The following is a 16,379-nucleotide window of genomic DNA, read 5'->3' on the forward strand; positions in this document are numbered from 1 at the left end:
GGGGGAGAGAGGAGAGAGGAGAGAGAGGAGAGAGAGAGAGAGAGAGGGAGGATCGGAGAGAGAGAGAGAGAGAGAGAGAGAGGAGAGTGGATCGGAGAGAGAGAGAGAGAGAGAGAGAGAGAGAGAGAGTGGATCGGAGGGAGAGAGAGAGAGAGAGAGAGAGAGAGAGAGAGTGGATCGGAGGGGGGGAGAGAGAGAGAGAGAGAGGATCGGAGGGGGGGAGAGAGAGAGAGAGAGAGAGAGAGAGAGAGTGGATCGGAGGGGGGAGAGAGAGTGGATCGGGGGGGGGGGGAGAGAGAGAGAGAGAGAGAGTGTGGATCGGAGGGGGGGGGAGAGAGAGAGAGAGAGTGGATCGGAGAGAGAGAGAGAGAGGCGGATCGGAGGGGGGGGAGAGAGAGCGGATCGGAGGGGGGGGAGAGAGAGAGAGAGAGAGAGCGGATCGGAGGGGGAGAGAGAGAGAGAGCGGATCGGAGGGGAAAGAGAGAGAGCGGATCGGAGGGGGGAAGAGAGAGAGTGGATCGGAGGGGGAAGAGAGAGAGCGGATCGGAGGGGGAAGAGAGAGAGCGGATCGGAGGGGGAAGAGAGAGAGCGGATCGGAGGGGGAAGAGAGAGAGCGGGATCGGAGGGGGAAGAGAGAGAGCGGATCGGAGGGGAAGAGAGAGTGGATCGGAGGGGGAAGAGAGAGAGCGGATCGGAGGGGGAAGAGAGAGAGTGGATCGGAGGGGGAAGAGAGAGAGTGGATCGGAGGGGGAAGAGAGAGAGTGGATCGGAGGGGGAAGAGAGAGAGTGGATCGGAGCGCGAAAACGGGATCCCGGCAGTAAGCCGGATCACATTCTTCCAACCTCAACTCCCTTTACACCCGTGCCTTTTCTCTATTCCTCCTCCTCCTCCTGTTCCCCTTTGACGTGGTTGATTTCTCGGAAAGCTCGTGTAGCAAGTGACATCATTGGACTGGACGAAATCTGAAAGTCGTGACACCATCACTATTCACTTCGTACCCAATAAACCTGTTAACAATCCGTGACCCACACACAATGCCCTATCTATGGAAGGGGGGGGGGGGGGTCGGGGAAGGGGGGGGCAGTGCGGTGAAGGTCAGAAACATGGGCTTGGTGGGGTTAGGTCAGGAACTTGTTCGGGGGTGGGAGAAGGTCTTAACCCACGAGGGTGAGCCCTGTCTGTTCCAAGTGAGCTACGTTCTGTCTGGAGTCGGTTAGAATTACAATTTGCAAAGTAATTGATTTCATAGGCAGGTAAGATCTAATTACGCATTCCAGAGAAACTGCTGGTTGTGTCTTGTCCCCCAAGGCGACCAATCAGCAATTAGGTCTTGTCATCCAAGGGGACTAATCAGAACTTTCGTGTTGCGAACAGACACATCTAAAAGAAATCTCACACCTTCAATAGTCATGATTCCGTTCAGTAAATTCTAAATTCACCACTGCACTAAATCACACTTTGCGCGTAGTATTGTTCCCCAACTATCAGTGATAAAATGTTGCGCATACCTGCAATTTATCTGTCCATATTCTCCTGCATTTATAGCACAACTCATGTTCATGAGAACTAAATTCAGGGTTATTTTGTATTCATCAGCTTTTCTGGGGCTATGCAGCTTTTGTGAAGCTGCAGGGCAGCATTTTCTAGTTGGCATGTATAATTATCCCTTTCTCCATTTCCCTTTCTTTCCCCTCCAACTGCTTGTCCAGTAAGAATTACAGAAGAAGTCATCCCAATAGGCCACAATAAACCAAAAGACTGCAGTAAACAGCTTAGCAGAAATGATTGGTTATTGCCATTTCCCATTCCCTTCTCTAGTGTGAGAAATACTTTAACAGTAAGACAGACACATGCATACAAAATAAAGCATTTTTGTAATTGCAGTTTGAGTGCTGGATCACAAATTCAAGTCCCAGCTTGAACTGTCAATTCAATTGAAATGCTCTTACTAAACACATTTCCACATAGTTTCTAATGAAGTTACTGTCTGAAGCACAAGACAACAGAAAGCAAGCATACCCTGGAGGTACATATAGACCATACAACCTTACTGTTTCAAAGAAGAAACATTGCAGAAAGATATAGCAATAGGAGGAGGGTGGAAAAAATGAACTAGAAAGAAGTGGGAAAAAATTAGTGATTAGCTACAAATAGGTTAGCACAAATGTAAAATCTAAACTTGCTGAGGTTCTGTCATCATATTTACCACTATTTAGTCATCTGCAGCTCCAGTATTCTAACAATAGATTGCTAATGTACTTTACAAACTATGCAAACCTTTCATTGCCATCCAGTGGCAGTATACTGGTGCTGTTTTTCTGAATTACTCAGCAATTACAAAGGTACTACGTAGGAGAAGTAACTAATCCTTCAAACCATCATTAAAAATTAACCGGTAATTTTCATGAAAATTGCCATACAAATCAAGTTCAGTTTAAAAAAAAGTATAACACTACCCTTTTCAAAGCTAAGATTTTTGGGGGGTTAGTTTGCATTTTCTCTCCTTTTCAAACTTGCTTCCCTCCTTCCACTCTCTTCCCCTAAAAGAGGCACAATTCCTCAGCTAAACAGGTGATCTGCTTCCAGGACTCTGCTATAATGTAACCTGCCCATTTGAAGGGACACAGAGCAATTCCTGTGACTCCCTCCATGAACAAGCATCTGGCACCCTCCTATCCAGTATAATTTGTTTGGTTAGGAAGCCTAATATGAAGGCTAAAACTAATACAATACACCACATTTGTAAACATTTCAAGAATTGCTTATTCCAGTAAATTAACTATGGCCCCAAGTTTCCGCCCTCCGTAAGAACGGCGCACCTCCATAAGGTGCACCAATTTTCTGGAATAAAAAGGGCACTGAAAACTTACCTTGTGATTCTGCGAACTCTTCGGGACGTCTTCGTACTCGACGTGGCGCAGCACAAGGGGTTGGGGGCGGAGCCAGGTCCCGGCGCTGAAAACAGTGCCGGGACCTCTGCACATGCACACTAGAGTGTGCGCTCATGTGCAGCAGCTCCTCGCCCCCGAGGCTGCGTGGGAGGGGTCGGAAGCATTCCGACCCTCGCCCTGGCCGAATGGGCACACCGGGCGAAGATCAGACTCTGGCCTCCCTCCCCCTCCTGTTCAGCTCCCGCTCCCCCTCCCTCCCGTTCGGCTCCAGCTCCCGCTCCCCACCTCCTCCCGTTCAGCTCCCGCTCCCCCCACTCCCTCCTCCACATCGTCGGCGGGGCCCGCCGGCCCGGCAACTTGCTGGGGACGGCCCCGCACGAAGTCTTCAGTGGCCCGGCTTCCACTTGTCGGCGGGGCCCGCCCAGCATCTTGCTGGGGGCGGCCCCACCCGGCATCTTGCTGGGGGCGGCCCTGCCCGAAGTCTTCAGCGGCCAGCTTCCACTTGTCGGCGGGGCCCGCCCGCCCGGCATCTTGCTGGGGGCAGCCCTGCACGAAGTCTTCAGTGGCCCGGCTTCCACTTGTCAGCGGGTTCCGCCCGGCATCTTGCTGGGTGCGGCCCCGCCCGAAGTCTTCAGCGGCCCAGCTTCCGCTTGTCGGTGGGGCCCGTTCAGCCTCCCCCTCCTCCCTCCCCCCACCCCTTACTGTCGGAAACAGAGACACACACAGAGAGAGAGAGAGAGAGACAGACACTGACAGAGAGAAGAGAGAGAGAGAGAGAGACACTGACAGAGAGAGAGACACTGACAGAGAGAGACCTAATTCTTTTATTTTGATTGATTTATTGGTTGATTTATTTATAATTTATTATTGATGATGGCTCTTTATTTGTAAAAGTGAACTGTTTAATGTTTGTAAACTCCCCTTCCCCCACTCCCCCATCTCTCATTCCCTACGCCTGATTTGTAAGTGTAGGCAAGGTTTTTCTGAGCATACAAAAATCTACACTTACTCTATTCTAAGTTAGTTTAGAGTAAGTTTTCGCTGCCTAAACTTGCAAAACAGGCGTAAGTAGCCGGACACACCCCCTTTTGGAAAAAAAAACTGTTCTAAAATGGAACTATTCTAACTCACTCGAACTGGAGCAAACTAAATGCCAAGAATTGCAATTTCTAAGATGCTCCATTCTAAATTAGTTGCTCCAAAAAAATAGGAGCAACTCAGGCCGACACTTGAGTCCAATACTAAATGTTTTAAATGCTAATCATACTGGAATTGTTTTAGCATTTTGCATTGTGGCCAGTTATTTCATAGGGATAAAAAGATAAACTACAAATATAAAATAAAAAATGCTGGAAACAGATATTCAGTCGATCAGCATCTGGAAAAAAAAAAGACAGGTTAATGTTTTGACTGTAGACCCTGTTACAACTGGTAACAGGAAGATAATTAAGCCCCTTTACAGGGCACAACAAAATGAAGGAAATGGGTAATAGGTATAAGCAGATGTGCTTTGGTGTTGGGATAATGCTGTATGTGGTTCCACTCCACTCTGCAAAGGTTCCATCCCTTTCTCCCTTTCCATAGTATCTGCTGTGTTAACCACTTTCCACACCAGTCCTTTTTTCCTCATCTAAGATTTTCACTTAGCTGTGGGTGACAGGGCTGTTGACCAGGTCTGCACCCATTTCTATGCCTCCACCTTTTTTTAATGCTTTTCACTGCTTCACTGAGATGATCGTTTTGTTTAGTCATAACTCCTTAAACCTATTCTTATCCAGTTTTCTTCATTTTGTTGGGCCCAGTAAAGGAGCTTGATTATCTTTCAGTTACCATTTGTTACAAAGGGTCTACAGCCAACACATTAACCTGCCTTTAATTTCAAAGTTATCTTCCAGTTCTGAGGAAGGGTCCACAACCAAAATATTAATGGGCCGAAAATTGCAGCCTCGCCAGGTGCGTATGATGTGCGCAAGCACCCGGCGAGGCCTCGCAAAAGCCAGTTCTCGTGATGCGCATGCGCCGAGAATCAGCTTTTCCAATCTGTCAATTTCGTCAGACAGATTCTACGCATCCCCGCAGGAAGAACATCCATGCTGCAGAGATTGAGCTATTTGCCCAACGAATGTCCTTCAAACTTTTATGCCTGGTAAAAGCAGGTTTACTTTTAAAAGCTTACTTTTACCAGCGTAACACTTTAACATAGAAAAATTAAATTTAATCACTCATATTTATATTAAAAATCCTGTCAAGGTAAGTTTATTTTTAACCCTATTAAAACACATTAAAAAAAATTCCAAAAAAATGTTTTTTTTCTAAAACATTTAATTTCAATTAATGTTAAATATGTGAGGTGATTTTCTTTAATTTATTGTGCTGTGTTTCCTGTTTTAGGGGGTTATTCTCACTGATAGTAATGAGAGCCCGTACAAACAGAGCTCCCATTTTTATCAATGAGAATACTAGATAGTGATTGATGGTCCAGGCCCACGTGACTTCCAACATAGACGTCTGTACGTGGAAGACAGGTCCCCGTGCACTGCGCAGCGAATGAAGGCCTCCGACCGGAATCCTACATTCCTCCAGGACCAACAAGTAGTTTCGTAGAATTTTTTCGGGTCAGAGGCATTCGTACGATGAAGCCTCCGACCGCAAGTTTCAGTCCAAAAAGAACCTATATTTCCAGCATTTTCTGTTTTCATTTCATTTATTTCATGTTCTGTTCAGTTACGGAAAATGGATAGCTGCATCATTCTAATAAACTTACTACTATCACATGTGTGACAGCTGCTAAGGTGCCGTCTCCAGCCATTAGTGTTCGAAGAAGTACTCCATTAGTACAAAATGTCAGCAGTGTCTTTGGGGAAACTCTGAAATAAAAATAATTCTGCATTAGCAACTTAAATGTCGAGTGCACTTTTGTGTTAAGCAGCTTCTTCCGTTATACCTGCTCTCCAGTCGAATCTGATAACCAATAGTCTGCCCAATCTTCTCACCCCTCTCTGCAGCAACCCTTTCTGCCACAGCAATAGCTGCAAGTCGCCTAGGCTGAGTACAGAATATACGACAGGGTATTCCATTCTTGTAACAGTCATCCAGAAGGAACTGGGGAATCTGAAAAATACAATAAAGAGTGAACACAGCCACACTCAAATTAAGAGACAGACTCAGAACTTAAGAAAATTAAGAATTAGGAGCAGCAGTAAGTTATAAGGACTCTCGAGCCAGCTCCGCCCTTCAATAAGATCATGGCTGATCTTCGATCTCAACTCCACTTTTACACCCGAGCGGCATATACCTTGATTCCCCTTGAGTCCAAAAATCTATATCTCCACCTTGAATATACTCAACGATTCAGCATCCACAGCCTTTTGGGTTAGAGAATTCCAAAGATTCACAACCCTCTGAATGAAGAAATTCCTCATCTCAGTCTTAAATGGCCGACCCGTTATCCTGAGACTATGCCCCCTAGTTCTAGATTCTCCAGCCAGGGGAAACAACCTCTCAGCATCTACCCTGTCAATCCCCCTCAGAATCTTACATGTTCCAATGAGATAAAAGCACAGGACTGCTGCAAAAATATTTGAAAATCTTCAGAATACTGTGCCTGTGACTCTGTATTTTGTAATCACATGCTCTTCAAAAAAATCTCCAGCACCATATATTATCCAAAAAGGTTGATCAAAACAACATTAAAACAAACTACTAAACAGAAACTGTAAAAGGCTTCAGCTGAAATCATGAAATCAAGTGTTATAGGAGTGACTAAAGAACAGAAAATATCAAAGGGATTAAAGGTTTATAAATGTCAGTAAGTTATTATTGGCAGAATATATTCGATATACAGTTCTACTATAAATCAACACATTTAAAAACACTCAGGAAAATCCTTTTTTAGTACTCCATTTTCATAACCTTAGGCGAAGGCAAGTTTATAAAAGCTCTCAAATATTAACATTTTAATTTTTGGGGAAAAAAGGTGAACAACTAATTTGACATTTCAATCCTCTCTTAGCAATCTATACTTTAAAATTGGGAAACATATGTTCACATTAGATATAATTAAGTCCAGAAAACAAAAGCTATGCTAACTGTCACATAGCTATGATGCAGCTGTTATTGCATCAGACAGTTATTTTAAAGACTGCAGCATGAAATTTAGAGATTCATCTTTCATCAAAAAAAACATTTCAACCCTAATAAAATGAGCCAGTGACCTTCAGATTTCTGTTGAGATACCAACGTTACACATTTACCGTCAATAACTTCAAAAGTCAATTTTTTTGGATTAATCGTGAATGATAGGCACATCCACTTGCCATACTTAGGACAAGGAGTCTACTAATCATTAAGAAATTCATATAATAAAGTTTTGTTTTGCCGAAAATAGCGTGGACACCGCCCCTATGCAGACACACCACTTAATTAAATTTAGAGAACCGATGCATAGGTTGCCAAAAGTCAAAGCACAGGGGTTTAAGTCAACCGGTATCAATGCATACAAAGCAGAGGATATAAAATGGGGATCTGTGTTTCACCAAAAAATACAAGTGATATCAAGCCATAAAATGCACAAGCTTCTCCTGAAAATTTTCCAACAGAAAAATTCTACAAAACCTCTACATATTAAAAAAATACATAAAACCAAGTTTTACAGAATCTATGGTTTCCCATTTAACAGCCACTGCACTCAATAGAGCTCTCTAATCGAATTGCTTGAGGCATTTTGATACGATATGGCAATATTAAAAAAAAAGTATTGACAAATTAAGCGTGTCGCACCTGTGTAGTTTTTCCAGATCCTGTTTCTCCAACTATTAAAATCACTCTGTTTTCTTTTATGATTTTCACTATTTCATCTCGCTTTTCAAAAACAGGCAGAGACTGTCTAAAGGCATCTAATTCGGAATCTCCTCGTTTTGGTGGAACTTGAGGAATGCCATTGTTGAGTCTACCACTGGTCTTATTCATTTCTCGGTTGTTTTCTGGGAGGGCAAAAAAGTGCAACCAACAGAAGCACAACTTGAAAATTCAACATAAAAACTAAAGATAGCTTATCTACACAAAATATTACAAAATGTATCTCACAAAATTAGACTTGTGTAAAATGAACCTGTATAAATAATGAATAGAAACATATTTTTAAGACTTGGACCAACAATGTAGAGATTAGTAACTATTGCAATCTAACATGCAAGCTCCTCTTCAGGCTTTGCTGAACCTAGACTCCCAATAATTAGTGCTTATTGCCATGAGATTTCAATACTATTAGAACAGTTACCATTATGAAGAAACTGGCATTCTCTTGATCTAAATGTTTTACTAAATTTTCAATCAACAAAATGCCATAAATTTGAATGCTAACTGACAAAATACATTAAGATTTTCACAACCGTCCAAAGTTCCATTCCATTTTTTAAAAAACATGTTTGCTGAATAGTGTGAATCACTTCGGGCTAGATTTTCGGGTTTTAGTGGTTTTGCCTTTTTCCGGGCGATAATCACAGCAAAAAAAAACTTTTAACCACTGGGTTACCGTTACCGCCAGAGCTCGCAAATTTTGGCAAACGGTGAAGATTGTTAGCGATAGCGATAACTCCGGCGTTGCATAATAGAATTTGTGCGCCGGAGCCAAAATTTGCGACTCCCCAAAATAACGGATCTTCTGCGCATGCGCAAATTGGGGTTTTTTTTTAGATTTTTTTTTCAGCTGTTGATTGCAAGCATGAATGCAGGTAGGGAGTGCCCGCGCATGCGCAGTACACCCAGAGCTGAATCAGCCATTTTATAATTTGATTCACAATGGAAAGATCAGCAGTGAGGCAAACAAGGCCCTCGTCAGTACTGTTGAAAGACAATGGGCAGAACTGAACAGGAGGGGTTGCAAATGGACCCATCCCAGCAGTTTTTCAAAAAATTTGGGCCAGCATAGCTGAGGAGGTCTCCTATGTCGACGCGATCCGAAGGACCCACACACAGTGCCGCAAGAGGTTTAATGACCACTGCAGGTTAAAGTAATATTTTTGTTGATGCACTCCATTACTTAAATTATAAATCTGACACTATTTGTTCTCATGCTGTTGGTATAAGTAGGCTTAGTGTTGCAGCCTATTTGCCATGAATGATCTTTATACATTATTAAGATTGCTTTCTGAGATCCTAAAAGATGTCCTTTTGATGAACCACATGCAATTCCCAGAGCCATTAAACAGAAGACTGTATTAAATGTACACAGTATTGTATAAGTGCTTTGATGGCTATCTATATATGCCACAAGAGCAGATGGGCCCTCTGGTAACCATTCCCATTGTCATCTTTGCAGGGAAAGATGTCCCACAACCGCCGGGAGCAACAGCAGATAGGCGATGGTCCGCCCAGAAGCATGCCTTTGACAGACATCGAGGAGAGTGTGGCCAGTCTGATCGGTGCCTCAGTGAGGACAACTGCCCGTGGGGGTGCTGACCCCCTGTTCGATAGTGAGGGCAAGTCTTGCACACTCCCCTGGCTGGGTTGGGGCAATGTGATGCAGTATCGCTGGACTACATATTATGGAGTAGCGGCAGCCCTTCAAATGAGCCCGTCCAATGTGACCTTACATATGTCACCCTGCCCCTCCCCTGCTGCTAACCACTCGTCACATGCATCAAGTCCTTCAATGGAAGCCTCCACCTCAGGCCGTTATGTGGGGGGTGGGAGAAGGAACTTGAAGAGGAGCAGATGGAGCAGCCAGCTCGGGGGGGGGGGGGGGAGCGCGACGCACTAGACACCTCTTTTTCCACTGGACAACACTTTGTCCGAGGATGAAACATTCCTGGGCTTTCAGCCATCCAAGGCACCGAGTACAAGTGGAGTGCAGCAACGCACACTCAGGCTTGAATCCCGAATGCTGTCTCTCCGGAGGGTGATTCGGCGAAGCCAGTCTGCTGACAGGCAGGCGGACGCACAACTGGACATGGTGGGAATGTCCAGGGAGAGTGTCCAGCTCACCCAGACAGCTCCTCGAGGTATTGGGTAGGATTCCCGCAAGCACCACGGCACTATCTGCGACCATGACGGAGGCCAGGTCGCAGATTGCCCATGCAAGCTACAAAACCTGCGAGGCTGTCAATTTATTTTTGTATTTCTGCCTGTCCTTTGGGCAATTGGTATTTTGCCTACTGTGAATGCACTTTTCTTATGGATTCTCGAACAAGTCTTAGAATTTGATGGCCTCCATCTGTGACACTGCAGTCCCCAGTGTCACATCCAGCCCCACATCACCCGTGAGTGGCGATGCCGGGCAAGAGGCTCGCCACTCATAAAACGGGCCTTCCATACCCCGAACTTCTCCAGTAGATCCACACGTGGCGTCTCCATTGCCTCTCCCCTCAATATAGCAGGACTCTGACCGCCTTGCTGCACGATTTCTTGGTGTCAACTTGGGTAGGGTTATGACGTGAGGGAGGGGGATTAAGGAGTGGGGGGGGGGGGGGGGGGGAGGGGGGGAGGAAAGAGAGTACAGCCGGAGGTGAAAGACGTACTGTGCAGGGGTTGTTTTGTTGTTGATTTGTTGTTATTTTATTAAAGTTTTAAAAGTTTACAAATTCTGTTCAAGTTCAAATTTTATTTAAGTTTCAAAATTATGTTTAACAATTTTACAATGTTTATTAAATTATTTTGTGCACCTTAACCATTCCTGTGCAGTGTCTCAGTGCAGAAGAGTGGGAATAGTCAACATGATGTGATAGAGTGGCCAGGCAACGGTCAAACGTGCCGTTCACTCAACAAGGAAGTGTTGAATTATGAGCTGCTGACACAAGGCGTTTACAGTGGCAAAAGCTCCACGAGGCCACCCCTGTGGTGGTGGCATGGGTTCCTCGCCAGGCTCTTCTTCGTCTTCCTTCTCCTCATCCCCAGTGTCACATCCAGGAGTCGAGAGAGGCAGCGGCCTATAAAAGGCTCAGCAGTCCGGGGAGCGTCGAGAGAGGCGGGAGTCGAGAGAGGCAGCGGCCTATAAAAGGCTCAGCAGTCCGGGGAGTCGAGAGAGGCGGGAGTCGAGAGAGGCAGCGGCCTATAAAAGACTCAGCAGTCCGGGGAGCGTCGAGAGAGGCGGGAGTCGAGAGAGGCGGGAGTCGAGAGAGACAGCGGCCTATAAAAGACTCAGCAGTCCGGGGAGTGTGGAGAGAGGAGGGAGTCGAGAGAGGCAGCGGCCTATAAAAGACTCAGCAGTCCGGGGAGCGTCGAGAGAGGCGGGAGTCGAGAGAGGCAGCGGCCTATAAAAGGCTCAGCAGTCCGGGGAGCGTCGAGAGAGGCGGGAGTCGAGAGAGGCGTACCGGTGCAGCTCCAGCTGAGAGAAGTCAAAAAAAGAAGTAGAAAGAAATCAAAAGGTGACGTCACAGCCAACGTGGTAAGTGATTGGCTGCTGATTGGTGAGTAGTTTTTCTTTTTCTTTATTAGTCAGTAACTTTTAACATTGTTGTCGGCAATTTAAGTGTATCTAAGGGTTAAGTCATGGCAGGACAGCTCGGTCATGTGATATGCTCCTCCTGTACCATGTGGGAACACGGGGACAACACCAGTGTCCCTGACGACTACATGTGCGGGAAGTGTGTCCACCTCCGGCTACTGACGGTCCGCGTTGCGGAGTTGGAGCTGAAGGTGGATTCACTCTGGAGCATCCACGATGCTGAGAATGACGTGAGTATCACGTGTAGCGAGTTGGTCTTACCGCAGAAGGGTCCACAGCCAGCGAGGGAATGGAAGACCAGCAGGAAGAGTAGTGCAAGGAAGGTAGTGCAGGGGTCCCCTGTGGTCATCCCACTGCAAAACAGATACACTGCTTTGAGTGCTTTGAGGGGGATGACTCATCAGGAGTGGGCAGCAGCAGCCAAGTTCATGGCACCGTGGCTGGCTCTGTTGCACAGGAGGGCAGGAAAAAGAGTGGGCGAGCGATAGTGATAGGGGATTCAATTGTAAGGGGAATAGATAGGCGTTTCTGCGGCCGCAACCGAGACTCCAGGATGGTATGTTGCCTCCCTGGTGCAAGGGTCAAGGATGTCTCGGAGCGGGTGCAGGACATTCTAAAAAGGGAGGGAGAACAGCCAGTTGTCGTGGTGCACGTTGGTACCAATGACATAGGTAAAAAAAGGGATGAGTTCCTACGAAATGAATTTAAGGAGCTAGGAGCTAAATTAAAAAGTAGGACCTCAAAAGTAGTAATCTCGGGATTGCTACCAGTGCCACGTGCTAGTCAGAGTAGGAATCGCAGGATAGCTCAGATGAAGACGTGGCTTGAGCAATGGTGCAGCAGGGAGGGATTCAAATTCCTGGGGCATTGGAACCGGTTCTGGGGGAGGTGGGACCAGTACAATCCGGACGGTCTGCACCTGGGCAGAATCGGAACCAATGTCCTCGGGGGAGTGTTTGCTAGTGCTGTTGGGGAGGAGTTAAACTAATATGGCAGGGGGATGGGAACCAATGCAGGGAGATAGAGGGAAACAAAAAGGAGGCAAAAACAAAAGACAGAAAGGAGATGAGGAAAAGTGGAGGGCAGAGAAACCCAAGGCAAAGAACAAAAAGGGCCATTGTACAGCAAAATTCTAAAAGGACAGAGGGTGTTAAAAAAACAAGCCTAAAGGCTTTGTGTCTTAATGCAAGGAGTATCCGCAATAAGGTGGATGAATTAACTGTGCAAATAGATGTTAACAAATATGATGTGATTGGGATTACGGAGACGTGGCTCCAGGATGAGCAGGGCTGGGAACTCAACATCCAGGGGTATTCAACATTCAGGAAGGATAGAATAAAAGGAAAAGGAGGTGGGGTAGCATTGCTGGTTAAGGAGGAGATTAAGGCAATAGTTAGGAAGGACATTAGCTTGGATGATGTGGAATCTATATGGGTAGAGCTGCAGAACACCAAAGGGCAAAAAACGTTAGTGGGAGTTGTGTACAGACCTCCAAACAGTAGTAGTGATGTTGGGGAGGGCATCAAACAGGAAATTAGGGGTGCGTGCAATAAAGGTGCAGCAGTTATAATGGGTGACTTTAATATGCACATAGATTGGGCTAACCAAACTGGAAGCAATACGGTGGAGGAGGATTTTCTGGAGTGCATAAGGGATGGTTTTTTAGACCAATATGTCGAGGAACCAACTAGGGGGGAGGCCATCTTAGACTGGGTGTTATGTAATGAGAAAGGATTAATTAGCAATCTCGTTGTGCGAGGCCCCTTGGGGAAGAGTGACCATAATATGGTGGAATTCTGCATTAGGATGGAGAATGAAACAGTTAATTCAGAGACCATGGTCCAGAACTTAAAGAAGGCTAACTTTGAAGGTATGAGGCGTGAATTGGCTGAGATGGATTGGCGAATGATACTTAAGGGGTTGACTGTGGATGGGCAATGGCAGACATTTAGAGACCGCATGGATGAACTACAACAATTGTACATTCCTGTCTGGCATAGAAATAAAAAAGGGAAGGTGGCTCAACCGTGGCTATCAAGGGAAATCAGGGATAGTATTAAAGCCAAGGAAGTGGCATACAAATTGGCCAGAAATAGCAGCGAACCTGGGGACTGGGAGAAATTTAGAACTCAGCAGAGGAGGACAAAGGGTTTGATTAGGGCAGGGAAAATGGAGTATGAGAAGAAGCTTGCAGGGAACATTAAGACGGATTGCAAAAGTTTCTATAGATATGTAAAGAGAAAAAGGTTAGTAAAGACAAACGTAGGTCCCCTGCAGTCAGAATCAGGGGAAGTCATAACGGGGAACAAAGAAATGGCGGACCAATTGAACAAGTACTTTGGTTCGGTATTCACGAAGGAGGACACGAACAACCTTCCGGTTATAAAAGGGGTCGGGGGGTCTAGTAAGGAGGAGGAACTGAGGGAAATCCTTATTAGCCGGGAAATTGTGTTGGGGAAATTGATGGGATTGAAGGCCGATAAATCCCCAGGGCCTGATGGACTGCATCCCAGAGTACTTAAGGAGGTGGCCTTGGAAATAGTGGATGCGTTGACAGTCATTTTCCAACATTCCATTGACTCTGGATCAGTTCCTATGGAGTGGAGGGTAGCCAATGTAACCCCACTTTTTAAAAAAGGAGGGAGAGAGAAAACAGGGAATTATAGACCGGTCAGCCTGACATCGGTAGTGGGTAAAATGATGGAATCAATTATTAAGGATGTCATAGCAGTGCATTTGGAAAGAGGTGACATGATAGGTCCAAGTCAGCATGGATTTGTGAAAGGGAAATCATGCTTGACAAATCTTCTGGAATTTTTTGAGGATGTTTCCAGTAGAGTGGATAAGGGAGAACCAGTTGATGTGGTATATTTGGACTTTCAGAAGGCGTTCGACAAGGTCCCACACAAGAGATTGATGTGCAAAGTTAGAGCACATGGGATTGGGGGTAGTGTACTGACATGGATTGAGAACTGGTTGTCAGACAGGAAGCAAAGAGTAGGAGTAAATGGGTACTTTTCAGAATGGCAGGCAGTGACTAGTGGGGTACCGCAGGGTTCTGTGCTGGGGCCCCAGCTGTTTACACTGTACATTAATGATTTAGATGAGGGGATTAAATGTAGTATCTCCAAATTTGCGGACGACACTAAGTTGGGTGGCAGTGTGAGCTGCGAGGAGGATGCTGTGAGGCTGCAGAGCGACTTGGATAGGTTAGGTGAGTGGGCAAATGCATGGCAGATGAAGTATAATGTGGATAAATGTGAGGTTATCCACTTTGGTGGTAAAAACAGAGAGACAGACTATTATCTGAATGGTGACAGATTAGGAAAAGGGGAGGTGCAAAGAGACCTGGGTGTCATGGTACATCAGTCATTGAAGGTTGGCATGCAGGTGCAGCAGGCGGTTAAGAAAGCAAATGGCATGTTGGCCTTCATAGCAAGGGGATTTGAGTACAGGGGCAGGGAGGTGTTGCTACAGTTGTACAGGGCATTGGTGAGGCCACACCTGGAGTATTGTGTACAGTTTTGGTCTCCTAACCTGAGGAAGGACATTCTTGCTATTGAGGGAGTGCAGCGAAGGTTCACCAGACTGATTCCCGGGATGGCGGGACTGACCTATCAAGAAAGACTGGATCAACTGGGCTTGTATTCACTGGAGTTCAGAAGAATGAGAGGGGACCTCATAGAAACATATAAAATTCTGACGGGGTTAGACAGGTTAGATGCAGGAAGAATGTTCCCAATGTTGGGGAAGTCCAGAACCAGGGGTCACAGTCTAAGGATAAGGGGTAAGCCATTTAGGACCGAGATGCGGAGGAACTTCTTCACCCAGAGAGTGGTGAACCTGTGGAATTCTCTACCACAGAAAGTTGTTGAGGCCAATTCACTAAATATATTCAAAAAGGAGTTAGATGAGGTCCTTACTGCTAGGGGGATCAAGGGGTATGGCGAGAAAGCAGGAATGGGGTACTGAAGTTGAATGTTCAGCCATGAACTCATTGAATGGCGGTGCAGGCTAGAAGGGCCGAATGGCCTACTCCTGCACCTATTTTCTATGTTTCTATGTTTCTATCCTCTCTCCTGAGGTGGTCCTGCAATCCCCACTGGCAATTCCCATCCCCTCATGATGGCTAAGTTGTGTAGCATGCAGCACACCACAATGAACTCAGCGACCTGCTGAGGAGAGTATTGCAGGCAGCCTCCAGAGTGGTCCAGGCATCGGACGTGCTACCTGAGCACTCCAATTATCTATTTGACGATGTTGCGTGTGGCTACATGGGTCTCATTATAGCAATGCTCAGCTTCTGTCTGAGGGTTCCGGAGGGGGGCCATAAGCCAGGTGGCGAGGCCGTAACCTTTGTCCCCGAGCATCCAGCTCTGGCCTTGTGGCTGAAGCTGGAACAGGCATAAGACAGTTCGCTCACGCAAGCTATGATGCGCTGAGTATGGCTGCAGACGATCTGTATGTCCATGGAATGGAATCCCTTTCGGTTTGGGTAAATCTCTGGATTGAGTAAAGGTGCTCGCAGATCGATGTGCGTACAATCAATGGCACCCTGAACCTCGAAGTCAGCAATTCGTCCAAAACCTACAGCCCTCTCATTCCGTGCCTCCTTGGTCATTGGGAAGTTTATGAAGTCTATCCTGCGGGCGTACAGTGCAGTAATCACCTGGTGAATGCTGTAATGTGTAGCATACTGCAAGATAGAGCATATGTCCCCCGCTGATGCCTGAAAGGAGCTGGAGGCATAGAAGGCAAGTGCCGCAGTCAACTTCACCTCGACGGGCAGTACAGTCCTGTTGCCGCAGGTAGGCTGTAGGTCTGCCTTTATAAGCTGGCATATCTCTGTGATCACCTCTTTTCAGAAGCGCAGCCTTCTAATGCACTGTGCCTCAGAGAGCTGCAGGTATGAGCACTGTCCCATGTAAACTCGTGGGGGCCGTAAGGCCTCCTCACCTCCTCCCCTTCTCGATTACATTCAAAATGCTCATCAATAAGCCTTCTTGCAGCTCGACGCTGTATAAATAGTAACCAGGAATAATGG

The 16,379-nt window shown here is 46.2% G+C and overlaps 1 protein-coding gene across 1 annotated transcript in view; it reads right to left on the reverse strand.

Moving 5' to 3' along the window:
- The window catches only part of ythdc2 (YTH domain containing 2), a 138,020-nt gene that overhangs the window by 98,428 nt on the left and 23,213 nt on the right, over positions 1-16,379 (reverse strand). The window contains exons 5-7 of the mRNA XM_070883727.1: positions 7,672-7,874; positions 5,837-6,003; positions 5,657-5,759 (exon numbers count right to left, since the gene is read on the reverse strand). Coding sequence (XP_070739828.1) covers positions 5,657-5,759; positions 5,837-6,003; positions 7,672-7,874 — 473 coding nt within the window. The remainder of the gene's footprint in view (positions 1-5,656; positions 5,760-5,836; positions 6,004-7,671; positions 7,875-16,379) is intronic.

The sequence above is a fragment of the Pristiophorus japonicus genome, chromosome 1 (assembly GCF_044704955.1).
Source record: "Pristiophorus japonicus isolate sPriJap1 chromosome 1, sPriJap1.hap1, whole genome shotgun sequence".
In the NCBI taxonomy this organism is placed as follows: domain Eukaryota; kingdom Metazoa; phylum Chordata; class Chondrichthyes; family Pristiophoridae; genus Pristiophorus; species Pristiophorus japonicus.